Genomic DNA, 21941 nt, shown 5'->3' on the forward strand with positions numbered 1-21941 from the left:
CACACAAATGCAGCCAAACAATGGGAGATCAAATTATTCTATTAAAAAAAAACGTGGCTGTGACTCCATCAAACACACGTCCAAAAGGGCTAAAGTTCAGGACAAGTGGCACACAGCAAGAGGTGCTCAATGATATTTGCTGAAATACAATGACAATTTCTCCCTGCGGTGGTGGTGAGGCATGTGTGTGGCGGAGGCTAAAGCGGCACAGTTGAGAGTACAATCAAGCGTGCAGGGCGGGGGTGGGGGCAAGGCAGGGCGGGGGTACCTTGGGCAGTAGCCGAAGCGTGCGCCTGGACGGGTGTGGACGACCCTGACACCGTGCTGAAGGAGCTGGAGCCTGGGGACAGGGCACCAGACACCTCTGAGAGACTACCAGACCTGCAGTGACACACATAACCACCAGTCTGCTCAAGAGCCACCTCAGAAAGTGCTCGGTGGTCCGCACCCTCGGCTCCAAAAACTCTGCGCAACTGTCCCTCAGCACTAAGACCAGGGGTGTCCAAACTTTTTCTAGCGAGGGCCGTTAAAATAAAATTTGAAGGATGGGGGGGGCACTTTGATAGAATATATAGATTAGCATGCTAAAATGCTAACAGTAGCAGGGTAACTTTTTTCACCAATTTTACAGCCAAACATCACAAAGTCATGACTTGGTACATGACACATGCTAACTGTGAGCATACGGTACTAACATTAGCATGCTAACTGGTTAGCTTATTTTGCAGCCGAACACCTCAGAGTCATATATTTTGGTACTTGCCACATGCTAACTTTTTTTTTTTTAGCAAATTAAACATGCGTTATAGTCATATGACTTAGTACTTGACGCATTCTAAATTTTAGCATTTAAATTCGTCTTACACATTTCAACATTCACACGCAATTTCTCCCAACCTTGCATTTTCAACTTCTTTTTATGTAATGTTCTAATCCGGGATGTTTTTATTTTGAAAATTGCCCCCCGCCTGCACTTTGGACACCCCTGCACTAGACACACTACTGTCTGACTAAGTGGGAGTGGGGCATGGGTTAGGGCTGGGCGATAAAACGATATCAATATACATCGCAATAGACACGTAATCGATATCACTTAAAAAATGCATTCAATAATGTTTTATTCTTCTTTGGGGTAAGAAAGCGGAAGTTGCAGAGCAAGATTGGTTGCATGATCAAAGGCACTCGCTCTCTCGTAACCTAGCAACGCAGGAAGTGATCACTGATTAGTGGGAGTGAGAGACGATAACAGCCAATCAGATAACAGTATCATCTATCATGTTTGGTTGCCCGAGCTCGTTGTCTGGCGGTTGGTTCTCTGCATGGAGAAGAGAAAGTGAAAATGAAGAAATTGTGGACAAAACAGGAAAAGTCACCTCCACAATTTGGCAATTTTTTTGATTTAAAAAAAAAAAAGGAGCATAGTCAGACCAAATGATGCAAAGCGCACGTCCCCAACAAGACGGGCAATACCACACTGTCTTAGCCTCACTCACACTTTAGAGCACAGCTGTAACTTTGTGGCACTAAACCTGCAGACAATAGTTCCTCTCAGGTTTTTCAATCAATCAATCAAAGCTCAAACAAAATCTCGTTGACATGTATGACTTAAGTGTTATTATGACAATGACAATGACAATAAAGGGATTGATTTCTATGTTTACATTTTCACACTATTTTGTTACACTTTATTAGGCATCTCCTACCTTCATTTTAAGAGGTATTTGTTAAGTCTTTGAAGTGATTTGAGAATGTTGTTTTCCATGCTCGCGTTGACATTTACTTTCCTTTCTGTCTTGATAGCTGAGTGCATGATAATCAGAGGAAGGTTACATTTGAAATAAAAATGTTTACATTTTATATATTTTCTTCTGGTCCTTATTTCCATAGGTCATTAAAGTTAAAGTGCCAATGATTGTCACACACACACACTAGGTGTGGCGAGATTATTCTCTGCATTTGACCCATCACCCTTGATCACCCCCTGGGAGGTGAGGGGAGCAGTGAGCAGCAGCGGTGGCCGCGCCCGGGAATAATTTTGGTGATTTAACCCCCAATCCCAACCCATGATGCTGAGTGCCAAGCAGGGAGGTAATAGAATCAATAATTATGTTTATCGATCAATATAAAATATCTTGATCCAGTTTTCCGTCATATCGCCCAGCCCTAGCGTGGGTGTGGTTAGGGGTTTAGTCCTATGCTGGTCATTGAGGTCATGTGCTTACCGTTGGCCTGTGAGAAGTCCAGAGAGCTCCTTGGCTCCGGCCACAGTTTGTCCCACTGTTAATGCAAGAGGCTTTCCAGAGACACCAACTGCAACATGAGAACATCCCATTTAATCAGAGCTTGGGTAAAATTGCTCATAACACAAGCTAACCAATTCCACACCTTCATGTGCAGCTGGGCTGCTGCCCCCTGCTGACTCGCTTTGGGAAACAATGGTGACCTTGATCTTGGCCCGCTTGGACGCTTTGCTCTGCGTGGGACTCGCCGTTTGCCTCCTCTTGCCACGAGGCCTCAGCTCGTCTCTGTCCAGCGCCTCCACCTGATCGCTGGTTACTACGGACCAGGACAGGGATGGTTACACAAGTGACAATACATCGTGAAAGAGACAATGAAATAGCAATTTCAGTCTTCCAAAATCAATCAACAGAACGTGTACGAGTAAAAACAGACCCAAAAGAAAACAGTAAATATAGAACACAATACAACACAAAAAGAATTTATTTAATTTTGAAATAAAGCTACTGCACAGACTGGGAAGCTTGAGAAAGTGTTTACTCGTGAATGAGGTTGCACATATAATTTGTAATTTATTAAAGAAGAGCTCTTGATTCATAGAAATGTATTCAAGGTATTTATTCATTGACCAGGGGTGCCCATTACGTGGATGGCGAGCTAGCGGTTGATGGTGGAGGGTGTGTCCGTCCATCGCCAGCCAGGCATAAAAAAAATGACCTAAAAATGTGCGATCATCAATCTTCACCAAGACGTCACTTTTGTCACTTGATTGACATTCACAGCACCCGAGGGTCTTGTGAGATGACGCTGGCTGCTGCCAGATCATTATTAAGAAAAAATGACAGGCAGGAAGGCAAGAAACACTTTTTATTTCAACACTCACGCAAAACTCTAAAGACCAACCGCACAGTAACTGTCTTCACAATAAAAGCCCTAGTTCATCCTGCCTGCGCTAACAAAATAAGAGTCTCAGAAAGCTAGCAAGCTACGGAGTTTGCCGCCAATGTATGTATTGTAAAGTGTATAAAAAAATTAAAAAAAAGAGTATGGAAGCTGGACACTTTCATGTGGTATTGGACAGAAAGGAGGACTTTTTTTCTCCCCAATTTGAAAATGTGGACATTATCATCACTACTGTCTGATTCCAATCAATGCAAGTCATCACAATCATACCAACTTATATTCTTGTCTTCATGAAAGAAAAGAATGTTAAACATGCTTGTATTATCATTAAACTCCTTTAACTTGTTAACCTCTCTTTCATAAATAAATCAATATAAATGATATATATGAATGATCCCCTCCACTTGGTACAATGAAAAGTACCGTATTTTTCGGACTATAAGTCGCTCCGGAGTATACGTCGCACCGGCCGAAAATGCATAATAAAGAAGAAAAAAACATATATATACGTCGCACTGGAGCATAAGTCGCATATTTGGGGGAAATGTATTTGATAAAACCCAACACCAAGAATAGACATTAAAATGGCAATTTAAAATAAATAAAGAATAGTGAACAACAGGCTGAATAAGTGTACGCCATATGAGGCATAAATAACCAACTGAGAACGAGCCTGGTATGTTAACGTAACATATTATGGTAAGAGTCATTCAAATAACTATAACATATAGAACATGCTATACGTTTACCAAACAATCTGTCACTCCCGATCGCTAAATCCGATGAAATCTTCCTCCTCGGTGTCGCTCCTGGTATGCGCCGCTAGCGTCCATTCTTTCTGCTGCTCGATCGCCGTTTTCTGGTGCATATTTCACTACGCCCAGCTTGTAATCTGCAGTATATGATTTCCTTTTCGGTGCCATTTTAGTTCAGTCCTTCTCAGTTTTTATAAATTACCGCCAATGTTGCTGTGATCTATTTTAATAGCTCCGGCAGTAGTGTATAGCAGTTAGCATTCCAAAACCCACAATGCACTTCTGCCATGACCCGCCCCCGCCGAATTCTTATTGGTTGGCGTGTGAGTGACGATTGCTGACGTGTGTGTGACGATTGCGGACATTTTCTTCATCGCTCACGCAAATGAGATAAATAATATTATTTGATATTTTACGGTAATATGTTAATCATTTCACACATAAGTCGCTCCGGAGTATACGTCGCACCCACGGTCAAACTATGAAAAAAACCTCGACTTATAGTCCGAAAAATACGGTAGCTGACCTACAGAAAAAGTGTGTCCACCCCTGATGGAGACTTTGACACTTCATTAAACATATTACAACAAAACCTCCATTTACAAACCACTCATATTCCGTACTTATCGATTTACAAACCACAGTGAATAAAAATACGCGTTGTTGTACAAACCTTGTTTCATCCACCTGATGTGTGCCAGGCAGCACATCTATTGTGGACATCAGCACAGTAGTGCTGCCGTTAGCTACTTTGCTCAGTGCTACTATGTGTGCTTTCAAAGTGTTTTTTTTAGCCTTTTTAGAGCAGTAAAAGAGAAGAGGGCGATTTACATAATAAAAAAACTAGTGGAAGATGGCAGAGGGATTCTCTTCTTTAGATGTTTATTTTAGCGATGTAGACCACGTCCAGGAAACCCACTATGTTTCTACTTGGACACATTTGGACATCTGGATAAATCATTCATTTGACTTGTTTACCATGTAAGCCCAAATCCAAACTGTTCTCCAGTTGCCAAGCCGGGCATATTTCACACGAGAAACTCTGTGATTGACAGGTGACGACAAGCGGCCACAACAAATAAATCAATTATTTTAACGTCTGTCGAGACACTTTAAGGAGGACAGGAATTCCATCGATCACTTTGTTGAGCAAAACCGTCTATTGTCGGCCCTAAGTACCCACACCAAAAACATTAGTTGGAAACTTCTATCTAGCAAAACTGGTCATTTTCTGCCGTACAAACCAGGCCACAACAAAGTCTTTGTGTGATGCTGGTATAGCCAGTGTGCACGTCTGCTGTTGTTCAAGTGTGCTCCACTGAATGCTCAGGCAGTTTTTGCATTTTCTCGCACAAATGAACAATTAGAGGCAACATTGGTTGGGTGCCAGTTCTATGATGAGCTAGACTTCATAAAATAGATAAACAGCTCTAATACTAAGGGTGTAACGGTACACACAAATTTCGGTTCGGTACGTACCTCGATTTAGAGGTACAGTAAGAAAACAAAATATAATTTTTTTGGTTATATATTTACCAAATTTGTAAATAATGGCTTTATCCTTTTAACATTGGGAACACTATAATAATTCTGCCCAAAAATAGAAATAGCTCTGTGTGTGATGGATGTGAGCCACCACTGGGCTGATCAGTGCAACAGCAGGCAATCATGAATGATAAGGATAATAATAACATACATATACACACAGGGTCGATTGCCAGGGTTAATGTGGTCAACATACATAAAATAAAAACTAAATAAGATAAGGCTCAGAATGGTTTCTTAACAAAACCTTTCTACATATAAAGTGCTTTTTTTGATGATTGATTGATTGATTGAGACTTTTATTAGTAGATTGCACAGTACAGTACATATTCCGTACAATTGACCACTAAATGGTAACACCCAAATAAGTTTTTCAACTTGTTTAAGTCGGGGTCCACGTTAATCAACATTAAACTGCCTCAAGTTGTTGCTCAGATTAAATAAAATGACAACATTTTTCTTCTACATATAAAAAGTGCAACATTAAACAGTTTCAAGTCAACTCAGCCTCAGATTAATTTTTCTTTTCCACCCCAGCCTTTAACCCTGGTGACTTTCACTCAATCTTCATGTTTTTTGCCAGAAAAATCAGTTTATCCACATTGTCTGCAGAAAGAGCAGACCTGCTTGCAGTTACAATGTCTCCAGGTAGTCCCCGGCTAACTTGGCAGTAAGACGATATATGGGCTCATCGTTCTTCCACCAAAGAAGTGGGTCAAAATCTAGTTTTTAATGCAATATGGTCTTAAGTCTGCTGCTACAAAAACACCAACGCCATTTGTTATTGCTTTAGCTTGAATGCGGTGTTTGCACGACGCTCGTCTTTCTCTTTGTTGAAGCGATGTTCACTTGGGGGTGGTGACGCTTCAAATGGGTTAGCATGTTTGACGTGTTGACAGAAGCATACCCTACCGCTACTGAACAATGTCGGCAAACCTCCGTCCTCCATTGTTGTATCGCACCGCGAAGCCTAAGTGTTCCCAAACGGGAGATCTTAACGATGCAAGAGGGTCTTCCAGCTCTGGCTTTTACATGTTGTCGTAGCCCGGTCGCTGCTAGCATGCCGTGTGTTGTGCCACGGTGTGCATTGTTTACACAACGTGCGGTACGCTACTTAATATGTCCGTGTGGAAACTCGTTCGGTACACCTCCGAACCGAACTGAAACCCCCGTACCGAAACGGTTCAATACAAATACACGTACCGTTACACCCTTATCTAATACATTTCTATATTACTTAAAATAAAAATGGTTTAGTTTTAAAAAAATGATATCCTATATATACCTACTCATAGGCCTAGTGGTTAGAGTGTCCGCCCTGAGATCGGTAGGTTGTGAGTTCAAACACCGGCCGAGTCATACCAAAGACTATAAAAATGGGACCCATTACCTCCCTGCTTGGCACTCAGCATCAAGGGTTGGAATTGGGGGTTAAATCACCAAAATTAGTCCCGGGCGTGGGCACCGCTGCTGCTCACCTCACCTCCCAGAGGGTGATCAAGGGTCAGTGACGTGCGGTGAGGTTAATGGCTGGTGAGGCACTGACTTCATCACAGTCAGATTTACAAACATATGAACCCTAAAGAGTATCTTATTCACCATTTGATTGGCAGCAGTTAACGGGTTATGTTTAAAAGCTCATACCAGCATTCTTCCCTGCTTGGCACTCAGCATCAAGGGTTGGAATTGGGGGTTAAATCACCAAAAATGATTCCCGGGCGTGGCACCGCTGCTGCCCACTGCTCCCCTCACCTCCCAGGGGGTGAAGAAGGGGATGGGTCAAATGCAGACGACAAATTTCATTACACATAGTGTGTGTGTGTGACAATCATTGGTACTTTAACTTAACTTTAAATTTACACATACAAACTGTAGCACACAAAAAAGCACATTTAATTAAAAAAAACGTTATTATGGTCTTACCTTTACTTATAAATTAAGTACATGCGCCGCAACTAAAGCCCTCACTTAAACTTTCCACGTGCAAGATTGAATATCTTTAAAAAAGTGTAACCGAGGGTTTATAAATGTCGCCTATACTGTATGAAACTACAAAATAACAAACACGGAGGCTCCAGTTTACACAAGGACCACTTTATTTTCCTTCTTTCAAAAACTTCCGCTCCACTCCAACGTGTCATCACTTCCGCTCTAGCACCTTCAAAATAAGAGCTCAAGGCATATACTGTATAACAGCGCATAACAGGAACTTAACATCACAAAGAGGAAAGCCCATGAAAATAGGTTACAAAAGTTATTTAATAAGAAGCCAAAAAGTGCAAAAACAATAATGTTCGTGTTGGAGGAGTTGTGAATTAGATACACCTGCAGTCTGCAGGTGTACCTAATGTTGTGGCCCTGCAGTCATTCACAACTCCTCCAACACGAGCATTATTGTTTTTGCACTTTTTGGCTTCTTATGAAATAACTTTTTTAAATAGATTCAATCTTGCACGTGGAAAGTTTAAGTGTGGGCTTTAGTTGATATAACAATTTTACGGCGGGGGTGCAGGAGGCGGGATTACTGGAGCCTCAGCCAGTGCGTCTTTTGCAGCTGTTTTATGATCGCTCAGCACAAGAAATACGTTACACACATACAGTTGTTGACAAAATACACTGTACATTATATACCTCAGCTAACTAAACTATGGAAATGTATAATATAATTCATATAGCAATACGGTCTCACTGCACAGCAGGCCAGCAGTTAGCCAAGTCCGCAATCCATGTTGAGGCACAACTGAGTGACGTGCCTCAACTGGCTGCTGTTCACCGCACCGTCTCTTCTCAGTATTTGAATGGCAAATGTGAAAATGCAGCGATTTTGAATAAAAATAATCTAAAACTGGTGAAGTTAAATGGAAAATAACTTTATAGTATAATCACTGGATACATATAACAATTAAAAAAAAATTTTACTTTTTACTTTTTTTTTCTTTCCATGATGGCAGGTGAGGCCCCGCCTCACCTGCCTCTAGTGACTGCACGTCACTGTCAAGGGTGATGGGTCAAATGCAGAGAATAATTTCGCCACACCTAGTGTGTGTGTGACAATTATTGGCACTTTAACTTTAACATTTAACTTAAAAATGATATCCATACATTCTACTGAATGGTTTAGATATCATTTTTAAGTTAAAAGAAAAGAGACATGTACTTCTCTTGCCTTAATAGGCAAGAGAAGTACATGTCTCTTTTCTTAAGTGAATCTGTACAGCAGATATGATCATCTACATCAGTGGTCCCCAAACTATTTTTAATTAAAAAAACAACTTTTTTTTAACCCAATGCGGCCCTTGAGTCAAAAAGTTTGGGGACCCCTGAAATCAACAATATGATTTGCTTGAGTGGCTGGACAGGACAGGACACATTTTTTAAAATTAATTAATTAAATGTTTTTGTTTTGTACAAATAAGCAGTGTTCTGAAAATTACTTAAAAAGAAATAATGAATAATAGTTACTTCACCAAAAAACTAATTGAATTACTCTTTAATAAATGTAATTAATTACTAGGGAAGGTAATAATATGTCTCTTAAGAAAAAGCTTCAAATATTGTGCATATGCAGTTAAGAGACATTTCAAATGAGAGCAGTGTGCGTGTGTGCTTTTAAAAGGCGGGGCCTGTTGCCGAGTGATGTGTGACATCATCAAGGGTTTCAACAGAGGTGTGTTTGTTAGCTTTAGCAGTGCACTTTGTCAGCTCTGACGCAAGCTCTTTTGAATCTTTTCACTGGATTGTGTTACCTCTGCTTAATAAAGGGATAGAATGTGCTTTGTTGGCTGTCATGTCTTCCTCAAATGACAAGTTTGTCACTTCAATCATTGACTTGTTGTTCAATATCCTCATTGTGTGCGTATGTTGTTGTCTGCTGTGTAAGTGTGATGTTGCTTCTTCTTATTTGATATATTTTTAGTGCGGTGCTGCTTGTTGCTGACATAAAACCACATCAAAAGCACCGTGCTCCGTTACATCAAGCTATTGCTAATGGCATTGTAACGGAACTAAAAGTAATTCATTAGATTACATGTTACTAGTAAAAATAACAGCATTATTATGTATTGTCGTTTTATAAACACTGCAAATAAGAATTGCTATTACTTGAAAATCGATTTTTTTTTGACACTCCTAATCCACAGTTTCATTGTAATTATAATACCAAATAATACATTGCGAGAATCGATTTAAATCGAGAATACTTTCCGAATGGAATCCTCACCGCAGGAATCAGAATCAGATTAAATTGTGAGGTGCCCAAAGATTCACAGCCTACTAAGAAGGCATTTATTCCTTTAAAGAGGACTACACATGATTTGTTGTTGTCACTATGGAAACAGTTGGGGCCTATAGGGCAGCCAAGGAGAGGAGGGAAAGGAGAGAGGACAGAGGAAGAAGGGGATAGCACACTTACCAAAAATACAAGGAGGAGTACCAGGAGCAAGGTTTTTCCTCACAAGCATGTTTTGTTTCATAAAAGCAGCAAACTGAGCTGGAATGAATTGGAAAAAAGAGGAAGACAGGCAAGAAAGGAAAGAGGAGAGACAAGAATATTTCAGTCACGTTCCATCTTGCCTCATAAGATGTCGTAACGTCATGTTCTCCTAATCTACAAATCCCTTCTTCTCCAGTTTTCATACATCATGCTGTTGTACCACGCAGCTAACATTTATATGCAAATGGCTTTATAGTGAATGTCTTGTGTTACCTTGGGCCTGCTTGTGTGAGAGCATTGTGCCCGAGCGCTGCATGTGGGTCTTCAGAAGCTGGGTGGCCGTAATCAGACTGGACTTCTGAGCTGGGGAGAGACCGGTCTTGGGTTTAGGACTTGATGTGGGACTGCTGCACACACTGGACAGATCCTAGGGAACAAAGTAAAGATTGTGGCATCTCAATGGGCTTTGGCTATGAGATTGTTTCGACACTAGGGTTGTTCCGATACCAATATTTTGGTACCGATACCTAAATGTATTTCGATACTTTTCTAAATAAAGGAGACCACGTAAAATTGCATTTTTGGCTTTACTTTAACAAAAAATCTTAGGGTACATTAAACATATGTTTACTATTGAAATTTAGTCCTTAAATAAAATAGTGAACATACAACTTGTCTTTTAGTAGTAAGTAAACAAACAAAGACTCCTAATTAGTCTGCAGACGTATGCAGTAACATATTGTGTCATTTATCTACCTATTATTTTGTCTACATTATGAGGGACAAACTGTAAAAATTGTTTATTAATCTACTTGTTCATTTACTGTTAATATCTGCTTATTTTCTGTTTAAACATGTTCTATCTACACTTCTGTTGAAATGTAATAATCACTTATTATTCTCTTGTTTGATACTTTACATTAGTTTTGGCTGATACCACATTTAGGTATCGATCCGATACCAAGTAGTTACACGATCATACATTGGTCATATTCAAAGTCCTCGTTTCCATGGACGTATTTCCTGAGTTTATAAACATAATATGAATTTTTTAAAAAGGAAAAAATATTTTGTGATGCTAAAAAATATCGATGTAATCATAGTAGTATCGACTAGATACGCTCCTGTACTTGGTATCATTACAGTCGATGTCAGATGAAGATCCACCCATGGCGTTTGTTTACATTGTGACGTCGGTGAGCTACTGTATCCTCCTAGGGTGTGTAGTGAAGCATGTTTAGCTATTCCTCGTCCTCCAGTGATAATGGGTACTTGTAAGAAACTTACTTTATTTGTCGCCATGGAGGCCAGGATTAATGATTTGGAAGTAGCTAAAACACTGCCGACTGTAGATGAACGTTAGCTGCTAGCTAGCTAGCCATGTCTTAAAGCACCTCTTCCTGAGGGTTTTTCAGTGTTATAACTTCATCTTTATTTTTTAGACCAAAATGCGTCTATTCTCCCTTTTCTGTATACACACTGTGTCTGCTTGTAAGTACTCCATGTGTGCGGCCGAACATGCTCCTCTTCTCGTAAAACTAGCAATGTCATGACGTGACGACGTGCTATCATGCCCGTTAAAAAAAAAGGGGGGCAGGGGCCGGTACTTTTTAGAGACGGTATAGTACCGAATAGGATTCATTAGTATCGCGGTACTATACTCGTACCGGTATAACGTACAACCCTATTAGACACAGATTCTGTGTTATTGTAGTATATATTACCAATGTTTTGATGAAAACTGTCGCAAAGTGCTAACTGGCTGACCTCTGACCCCGACGGAGAGATGGCGACTCTCAGGGCGGGCGAGGAAGGTCGTCCTCTCTCCATGTCAAAGGGGACTTCTCGTCGGGGCCTTCTCTTCTTCTCTGTGTCCAGGTCTCTGGTCTCCCCTGAGCCGTGGCTGTGGCTCTCAGCTCTTGCGAGGACGCCTGACAAGAAGTCTGCAATCTCATCCTGTGATGCAACAACAACAAAAACATTTGCTATTTCAATAACCCTGTAGAACAATACAAATAGGGGAAAATACAATTTTCCAGGACCAACCTGAATGCAGCGGTCAACCATCGTCTGCGTCAGTCCTTCCAATTTCATTTTAGCAGAATTGATTCTGTGGAGAGGATATCTATGATTATCACCACTCGGGCTGGGAATCTCAGGCTATCTCACGATGTGGTATGCGATACATGACTCGCAATAATGATATCTCGTAATGGCGATAATGCAATAGCGGTGTGATAAACTTAAATACATGTTATAGTTTATCATTTGCAGCCTAATTGAACCAGTTAGTACGAACAGCAAATAGTGCAGAACACTTTTTAGTGCAATAAAACTGTAAACAGTCACTCACGCGAAGAACAGTTTTGTGTGTTTTTAAAGAGAACTACAAAAGCAGACCTCAGACAGGTCCTCCTTACCAATAGTACAAAAGTACTGAAACCAAATGGTGATCCAGCTCACTCCCGCAATCAATTCACTTGTTCCTTTTCCATTTTTGACATTTACTGAAAGTTTGATATAAATGTGCCCACAACGTTTTGTGCTATCTGTAGCAGAAAGAAAGAAACAGAGTGAAGCCTCTTGTCAGTCATCTGCTATCTTTGTCTCTGTGGGTGGAGACGGGGATGCTAGCATACGCACGCAGAAGTTAAAGCTTGTAAAGTAATCTAGTAGACATGATCCGGATCAGCCCCAAAAAATGAATAAACCATTTTGGACATTTCCTCAACTTTCCCATAACTTTTTGTGCCATCTGTAGCAGTATAAAATAAATGGAGTGAAACATCTTGTCAATCTCTACCATCTTTGTTTTAGCAGTCCGCTAGCATAAACACACAGAGGTTGAAACACGCAACTTAAAGGGGAACATTATCACAATTTCAGAAGGGTTAAAACCATTAAAAATCAGTTCCCAGTGGCTTATTTTATTTTTCGAAGTTTTTTTCAAAATTTTACCCATCACGCAATATCCCTAAAAAAAGCTTCAAAGTGCCTGATTTTAACCATCGTTATTATATACACCCGTCCATTTTCCTGTGACGTCACACAGTGATGCCAATACAAACAAACATGGCGCATAGAACAGCAAGGTATAGCGACATTAGCTCGGATTCAGACTCGGATTTCAGCGGCTTAAGCGATTCAACAGATTACGCATGTATTGAAACGGATGGTTGTAGTGTGGAGGCAGGTAGCGAAAACGAAATTGAAGAAGAAACTGAAGCTATTGAGCCATATCGGTTTGAACCGTATGCAAGTGAAACCGACGAAAACGACACGACAGCCAGCGACACGGGAGAAAGCGAGGACGAATTCGGCGATCGCCTTCTAACCAACGATTGGTATGTGTTTGTTTGGCATTAAAGGAAACTAACAACTATGAACTAGGTTTACAGCATACAAAATACATTTGGCAACAACATGCACTTTGAGAGTGCAGACAGCCGATTTCAGGCGCGCTAAGAACATATATTTTCCCACGATTTCAGCACTCAGGTTAACCATACCTAAATAGACACAAAATACTGCATTACACAAGACTACCCGAATGTACTCGAATGATTGAAAAAAATAAATGTTTTTAAGCTAAATTATTGGTAAACACAGTTTATGTATAATAATTTACGTAAAACCGCGAGTAATGTGGGCGGCATGGCGTAGTGGGTAGAACAACCGTGCCAGAAACCTGAGGGTTGCAGGTTCGTTCCCCGCCTCTTACCATCCAAAAATCTCTGCCGTTGTGTCCTTGGGCGGGACACTTCACCCTTTGCCCCCGGTGCCACTCACACCGGTGAATTGAATGATGAATGATAGGTGGTGGTCGGAGGGGCCGTTGGCGCAAATTGCAGCCACGCTTCCGTCAGTCTACCCCAGGGCAGCTGTGGCTATGAAAGTAGCTTACCACCACCAGGTGTGAATGATTGATGGGTTCTACATGTAAAGCGACTTTGGGTACTTAGAAAAGCGCTATATAAATCCCAGTTATTATTATTATTATTATTAATGAATAAAGTTTTCATCAATTAATATATTCTGTAGACATACCCTCATCCGCTCTCTTTTCCTGAAAGCTGATCTGTCCAGTTTTGGAGTTGATGTTAGCATCTGCTTTGAGTGTCGCAGGATATCCACACATTATTGCCATCTCTGTCGTAAAATAGCTTTCGTCGGTAAAGTGTGCGGAACAAACGACTGACCATTTCGTCGGCTTTCCCCACAGCCTCGTATTTTGAACAAATTTCATCCAATTTCTTGCCACTTTCGCATCTTTGGGCCACTGGTGCAACTTGAATCCGTCCCGGTTCGTGTTGTTACACCCTCCGACAACACCCCGACGAAAGTGAGAAAATGGCGGATTGCTTCCCGATGTGACGTCACGTTGTGTTTAATTCGCCAAAATTCACCCATTTAGAGTTCGGAAATCGGTTAAAAAAATATATGGTCTTTTTTCTGCAACATCAAGATATATATTGACGCTTACATAGGTCTGGTGATGATGTTCCCCTATAAACGTATATAATGTATTCAAATGATCCGGAATCTAATGAGTTGTTTCTTATTTCATAACGTAAATTTACTGAAAGTTTTATGAAAACCTACCGATAACTTGTTGAGTTATTTTTAAATAAAAAAACATAATTTCCGGACTACAAGCTGCTACTTTTTTCCCACGCATTAAAAAAGATAATAATTTTAAAAGCACGCCAATAAATGTATCTTCAGCACTTCAGACCAATGAAACTGATGAACAGTTCACGGCGGAGTGGGCGGACAAATGAAATTGTTTACATTAAATCAAACACACTCACATAATCTTTCAGTCGGCCATTTAGCGCGTTGTGTGCTCACCCTCATCATGTAGTAAAAACAACAAACTTCACACAACGCAGCCCTGAAGACGAGAACGATCCATCCTTCCATTGAAAATAGAAACAGCCTGTGCACAGAACAAAAATCCACCAACGAAAGGCCGGACCGTCGCGGTCTAAAAACTCTGAAGTCATCTTCTTCGAGGCGGAGGACAAAGGCTGCTCTGGTAGGCTACTGTATGCCATATTGTTAGCACTATATTTTGTTACATATATGAATTAACAGAAGCACCCGTGTAAATATTTTATGTTTCAATGTGAACACCTGTGGCTTAAAGTCTTGTGCGGCCAGTGTATGTACAAAATAAAGTCAGAAAATTAGGTAAGCGCAGCATTTACTTTTACGGGGGATGGCGTGGTGCGGTTGGGAGAGTGGCCGTGCCAGCAACCTGAGGGTTCCTGGTTTGATCCCGAACTTCTACCAGCCAAGTCACATCCGTTGTGTCCTTGAGCAAGACACTTCACCCTTGCTCCTGATGTGTCGTGGTTAGGGCTCTGCATGGCAGCTCCCGCCATCAGTGTGTGAATGTGTGTGTGAATGGGTGAATGTGGAAATAATTAAGGTACTTTGAGTACCTTAAAGGTAGAAAAGCGCTATACAAGTATAACCCATTTACCATTTTACTTGGGTGCGCTCTATAGTCTGGAAATTACAGTAACTAACTATGCTAACACGTTTATGAGTGTCTGTGTTAGTATTATTACCTTACAACGACATTCTTTTTCCACTTAGCCGTCCCATGTGTGATGCCTGTAGGAGTGTTTTCATGCATATTTGTACGTGCCATCGTATTGTAATGAAGCTAGCGTCGGTAGCATTAGCTAATTTGCTAACACGTCTACAGGCATCTGTGTTGGTATTATTAATTTACAATGGCATTATTTTTGTATTGTTTCAGTTTCACAAATTCCTCAGTAAATTCCCCAAAACCTCCCCGTTGAGTTATTGAGTCTGTTTAGCTGATTGGAGAGCTAGATTCCGCAGCTAGTGGGTCCATGACTATGACTTCTGTTTTGTTTGATCAATCGTTTTACTGCCGTTCTATTGACACCGTTTAGAAAAATATAGGGTAGGTAAATAAACATTCTGTGTAAATAACTTATTTTGCAATTTTTATGTATCTGCGGCTTATAGTCTGGTGCGGCTAATATATGAAAAAGATTGTTCCCCTAACATTTTGTGGGTGATGCTAATTTACTAATGCACTCCATAGTCCAGAAAATATGGTATGGTACGTTTATATTACGGTAAACTCCGGACAATAAGCTGCTACTTTTTTCCTATGCTTTGAGCTCTGCGGCTTATAAAACTGTGCGGCTAATTTATGGGTTATTTTCGCTAATGGCCATAATGCTTTGTGTTCAATGGTTTTCATTAAACCAAATCAGAGACACTGACAATATGAATTATTGTTTCTGCTATAGTGCCAACTTTTGGACGAGATCGCTCAATGCAGGTGTTGCAGGTTAACAATTTACTTCCTGTTTTAATGCCTTGAAACGCAAGTAAAACTGTCCATAGCGTTTCTGCTTGAAGTGATTTTTCATTCATCAGTCCCAGCAACGTTTGTAAGTTTGACAATATAACTAAAACAATTCACACTTACTAAACCGTCCCATGTGTGACGGTTTAGGAGTGTTTTCATGCATATTTGTACGTGCCATTGTATTGTAATGAAGCTTGCGTCGTTAGCATTGGCTAATATGCTAACACGTCTACGAGTGTCTGTGTTAGTATTAACTTATTAACTAATTATTCTTTTTGTATGGTTTCAGTTTCACAAATTCTTCAGTAAATTCAGCAAAACGTCACCGTGGAGTTATTGAGTCTATTTAGCTGATTGAAGAGCTAGTTTCCGCAGCTAGTGAGTCCATGACGATGACGACTGTTTTGTTTGATCAGCCATTTTACTGCCGTGTTAAAGACACCGTTTGGAAAAAATTAGGGTATGTAAATAAGCATTTACAAAATATTTGTAAATAAATCCTTTTACGACGTATATATCTGCGGCTTATAGTCCCATGCGGCTAATATATGGAAACACATTTTTTTATTTAGAAATTTAGTGGCTGCGGCTTATATATCGGTGTGCTCTATGCTCCAGAAAATACGGTAGTTAGAAGTAATGTGACAATATTTGATTGGTCTCATGTTTATGTTTCTTTCTGTGTGGACAGATGTGCATGTCAATGCCGCACAGACTGTCTCTTTGTTTAGCACAGATGAGAGCAAATAGAAGATTAAGCCACACTGTTTTTGTTTACTTTAGAATTTCTCCAAGGAAGATAAGAACTATGGGGGAAAAAAAACACTTTTTATTTTTTTACATCAAAGTCCCGTAGAAGGTTGATGAAGTTAGTAGAAGAAAATACGACATGAGGCAAGATGTCAGCGATAGTACCGTAGTATCTATCGTATGGGTAAACGTCACGATAGTTTGCTGGATATACGGGTCACACTCCAAATCACCACAATGACATAAATGTTTGAGATGTAAGCAGCCATGACTCACCTGATGTTATCATCAGCTCCTCCCACCACCACCATGCTGTTATCTGCCCTCAGTTTCTCTCGGAAATCCTCCATTCCTTCCACGCTGCACTGCAGAGCATTTTGCCCGACCACAAACAACACGGGAGTTTTCATGTCCAGCAGTGGGTCGTCCACATCCTACCAGACAGTCACACGACGACAACAACAACAAACACTGACTACAAACCACGGACGGAAAAGCATTGAACAATATATGAAGTCTTTGAGGTCGTACCCCTCTTGGACCGTTGACTGTAAGCAGGGGGAAGCCCAGACAAACCACAGCGGTCAGATACTCCATCAGGGACACCTGTTGAGTGAATACCACAGCTGATGATGTTTTGCAAAACATGAATAATAATAATAATAGTAATAATGTCCCAAAAATTAGAACCCTTACATGGCAAGCAATGAGCGCTCCTGCGTTCCAACCGACCAAGATGATGGGTTTGTGGGGGAAGTGACTGTGAACCTGCAGGCGAGATTCATTTAAAATATCAAATCACAACAAACACTGTTGATCTTTATTCTGAGACACTTTTATTATATTATTATATAACACGTTTTTCTGCAGGCAAGCTACTTTTCAATTGACCAAGTCGAAGGGATCTACCTCATTCATATATATCATTTTATTTATTTATGAAAGAGAGGTTTTTGTTAAGAAGTTAAAAGTGTTTAATGATAATACAAGCATGTTTCTTTCATGAAGACAAGAATATAAGTTGGTATGATTGTGATGACATGCATTGATTGGAATCAATGGATGATAACGTCCACATTTTCAAATGGAGGAGAAAAAAAGTCCTCCTTTCTGTCCAATACCACATGAAAGTGTCCAGCTTCCATACTCCTTTTTATACACTTTACAAGAAATACATTGGCGGCAAACTCCGTAGCTTGCTAGTTTTCTGAGACTCTTATTTTGTTAGCTTAGGCAGGATGAAGCAGCGCTTTTATTGTGAAGACAGGAACTGTGCAGTCAGTCTTTAAGCTTTTGACATGAGGTACGGTTGAAATAAAAAGTGTTTCTCGCCATCTGTCGGTCATTTTTTCTTAATAATGATGTGGCAGCAGCCGGCGTCATCTCACAAGACCCTTGGGTGCCGTGAATGTCAATCAAGTGATGTCTTGGTGAAGATTGCTGATCGCACATTTTTAGGTCTATTTTTTTAATGCCGGGCTGGTGATGGACTGACACACCCTCCACCATCCACCGCTAGCTCGCCATCCACGTAATCGCCAGCCCTGTTCTATTGCAATCACTTTTATGTATTAATATAAAACCCCTGTGCCCCATCCTACCCGAAACCTAATGTCACTGCCCCACATACACAAACTCAGTATGTTTACATGCACTAAAATACAAATGTACTTTATTTGGTTGGAACTAGCTTTTTTAAAAACTTTTTTTTTAAAAACAGTTCCTTTTGCATGCATACACTCATCAACGTGATCACTATGAAATACAGTAGATTGCCCACTCTATATTCATAAACGCCACAATATTTACATGTTTGTCTTTGTTTCTTTAAGCGTTTGAACCAGTGGTGTCATTAGGCCTTTTTAGGGGGCAAAAGACTCCCGCCCAAAAAAAATTATTGAAGTGTTTTGGTGTTGTTTTATTAAAACAAGTTCAGTATTGTTTAGGCTTTCTTTCTTTTTTACAAAAAGGTGCCAAGGAATATAAAGTATCCAGACAAAGTTTTAATTGAATTGTTTAACCTCTTATTGTTCACTGAAATATTACTATAAATATGTCAAGTATCCATTTACTTAATACTGCAAAGTAAGCAATAAGCTTATTCACATAGGATAATCATCAGTGGATGATGATAATAATCATAATACATCATTATTAGTGCATCTCCTGGGGGTTAATGTTCCCATGTCTTTACAACCTAGTGCCGTTTCTGTTTCGAACTTTAATCAAGGGTCCTTGAACGCACCACAGTTATGTACAGTGAGATGCAAAAGTGAAACTAAAACTCAGGCTGGGCAATATGGCTGAAAACTGTATCACGATAAAAGTGTTCTATATCGGTCAATACTAATAATTCATATTTTTTACAACCGATCGAAAGTAACGACCAAGAAAAAAAATCATGAAATGTAAACATTTTTATTTCAAATGTAACCTTCCTCTGATTATAATCCCCTCAGCTGTCAATGCAGAATAAGGCTGTAGTCGACGACATCGGTTACGTCGACGCCGTTTTTGTGCGTCGACGCGTCGCATATTTACGTCACACTACCGTCATGGCGGAGCGCAAAGCAGACGATGCGAGGGGTGCGAGCGAGGGGAAAAAAGCACGCCAAAAGTCGTCAAAAGTGTGGGAGTATTTCAATAAACGGCCAAATAATTTTGTTGTATGCACACTGTGTCGAGCGGAAATGGCTATCATAGCAGCACAACGGCTATGAACGAACATTTGAAAAGAAAACACCCGACAGCGTTCTTGCCATCACCATCAACTAGTCAATCGTCCGCGTGAGTATACGTTGTCATCATTACACAAAAACATGAATGTGTCATTTGTATCTGCGTTGTAAATTCATAAACTAAAGCACCGTTTCGCTCTGAGAGGCGCGTTTGGCGTGCCTGTTCAGTGTTTACAAAGACGCGCTCCTCTTTAACGCTATGGAGAGGTGGGGCGCGCCGGGAGCGACGCCGCGATCATCCAATCTCCTCTCGCTGAAGAAAAGGGGAGCAGCAGAGAGAGAGGGAAGAGAGACTGGAAGGAGCCAGAGTGAAGCTGACGTGGAGCGAGAGAGGAGGAGAGCCAAAGACAGAGGACGACGAGCGAGCGAGGAAGAGGAGCTGAAAAACGAGGAAAGAAAGAGAAAAGAGTTGGAAGAGAAAAGACTTTGTGTAAAATTAAAAGATTGTAAACCTGGCAAAGACGTGTCACAAACGCTAACGTTAATTAGTTATGCAAAATACCTTTTACAACATTAACAGTTACATATACTATGTACAAACGAACAATTAACTTTCACTTTAATCATACTATCATTGTTGTGTTATTAAGCAAAATAACCAATACTTGTACTTTTGTTGAAATGTTTACACTGTTGTTACAGAATATTTCGTTTTGCACTTTTTTGTATTGGATGTTTATCTTTATTTTTGCACATTTTAGCAAATAAGTAATACTTTTACCTTTGTTGAAATGTTTACACTGTTACAGAATATTTCCGTTTTGCACTTTTTTGTATTGGATTTTTATCTTTATTTTTGCACATTTTAAAGCAAAATAAGCAATACTTTTACTTTTGAAATGCTTATACTATTGCAGAATATTAAGATTTGCACTGGATGTTTACTTTTATATTTGCACATTAAAAAGCAAATAAGCTACTTTTAATTTTGTTAAATGTTAAAAGTTTTAAATGTTTACATTGTTACAGAATATTTTGTCATGTTGTTGTCAATGTTGACTGAGTGGCCATACTTTTTTTTTTGTAAATAAACGCCATGCCTTTTGAAAAAACTGGCCTACATTTATTTTTTCATCTTCATTTTAAATAAAAAAAATAATCGGTAAAAGGAAAAATAATATATAGATTAATCGAAAAAATTATGTATAGATTAACCGATTAATCGAAAAAATTATCTATAGATTAATCGATAGAAAAATAATCGTTAGGGATTAAGCGGTAGAAAATGGATGGATGGATGGACATTGAACACTTACTATTACGCTCTTAAAATGAAGGTGCAAAAATAACGAATATGTAAGAAATGCTTCGTAAAGTGTAGGAAAATAGTGCAAAGTGTGAAAATGTAAACATGGAGAAACCTGATAACTGTTTTCTCCATGTTTAGTGCCAGGAAGTGACAGCTGTGCTCTAAAGGGTGAGCGTGGCTAAAGTGGTGTCGTAATAGTGGTCTTGGTGGGGACGAGCGCCATGCATCATTTACAGACCACATTGGTCTGACTACGGTCCCTTTGGAAAACATTACCAAAAGTGACAAATTGTCCAGGTGACTTTTTCTTTTATCCACAATTTCTTCATTTTTACTATCTCTTCTCACTCCATGCAAATACTATGCCGCCCGAGACAACAAGATGGTGCAACCAAACGTGATAGTTGATACTGTCACCTGATTGGCTGTTGGCGTGTCACTCCCACTGATCCGTGATCACTTCCTGCGTTGCTTGGTTACCAGAGAGTGAGTGCCTTTGTTCATGCAACCAACCTTGCTTTGCAACTTCCGCTTTCTTCCGACGAAGAAAAAAAAAACATCAAACTTTTTATTGAACGCATTTTTTACTGTTATTGATTACGAGTCAATCGCGATATATACTGATTACGTTTCATCGGCCAGCCCAGGTTAAACATAACTTTGTCCAATGTTGCCACAAATAGATTTATCATATTTTAACCGTAATCCATGTTCCTAAAAGTCTGCGCTGTGTTTGAATACCTAAAGGTGAACTTGGAAGTGTGCCTGGAAGTGTGCCATGTTGGCTTTGCACTTCCAGGAGGAATGAACCATACAATGGGTGTTGTTGGTACATTACACCAGTGTTTCTTCACCATTGTTGGGCGACGAACGCCCTCTAGAGGGGGCGCCAAAAATATGTTTCTCAGCTGAGGTCTGTACGGGCTGCGGCGGTACTCAGATGTTAGACACTTTTCCACCACTTGCGGCAGTA

General features: G+C 40.1%; 1 protein-coding gene across 5 annotated transcripts in view; it reads right to left on the reverse strand.

Annotated features, from left to right (window-relative positions):
- kansl3 (KAT8 regulatory NSL complex subunit 3) overlaps window positions 1–21941 on the reverse strand; it is a 50726-nt gene that overhangs the window by 12285 nt on the left and 16500 nt on the right. For 2 of the 5 annotated variants that reach the window (XR_009817511.2, XM_061981773.2), the window contains exons 9-18: window positions 17678–17749; window positions 17513–17587; window positions 17258–17415; window positions 11920–11983; window positions 11641–11829; window positions 10147–10300; window positions 9853–9930; window positions 2386–2556; window positions 2223–2310; window positions 269–381 (exon numbers count right to left, since the gene is read on the reverse strand). Coding sequence is in view for 4 of the 5 variants with exons in the window: in XM_061981773.2 (XP_061837757.1) it covers window positions 269–381; window positions 2223–2310; window positions 2386–2556; window positions 9853–9930; window positions 10147–10300; window positions 11641–11829; window positions 11920–11983; window positions 17258–17415; window positions 17513–17587; window positions 17678–17749 (1162 nt within the window). In the remaining variant the exon portion in view is untranslated. The remainder of the gene's footprint in view (window positions 1–268; window positions 382–2222; window positions 2311–2385; window positions 2557–9852; window positions 9931–10146; window positions 10301–11640; window positions 11830–11919; window positions 11984–17257; window positions 17416–17512; window positions 17588–17677; window positions 17750–21941) is intronic. The other 3 variants (XM_061981776.1, XM_061981775.1, XM_061981774.2) reach the window with 2 other exon arrangements.

This window comes from Nerophis lumbriciformis, linkage group LG24, assembly GCF_033978685.3.
Source record: "Nerophis lumbriciformis linkage group LG24, RoL_Nlum_v2.1, whole genome shotgun sequence".
NCBI lineage: Eukaryota > Metazoa > Chordata > Actinopteri > Syngnathiformes > Syngnathidae > Nerophis > Nerophis lumbriciformis.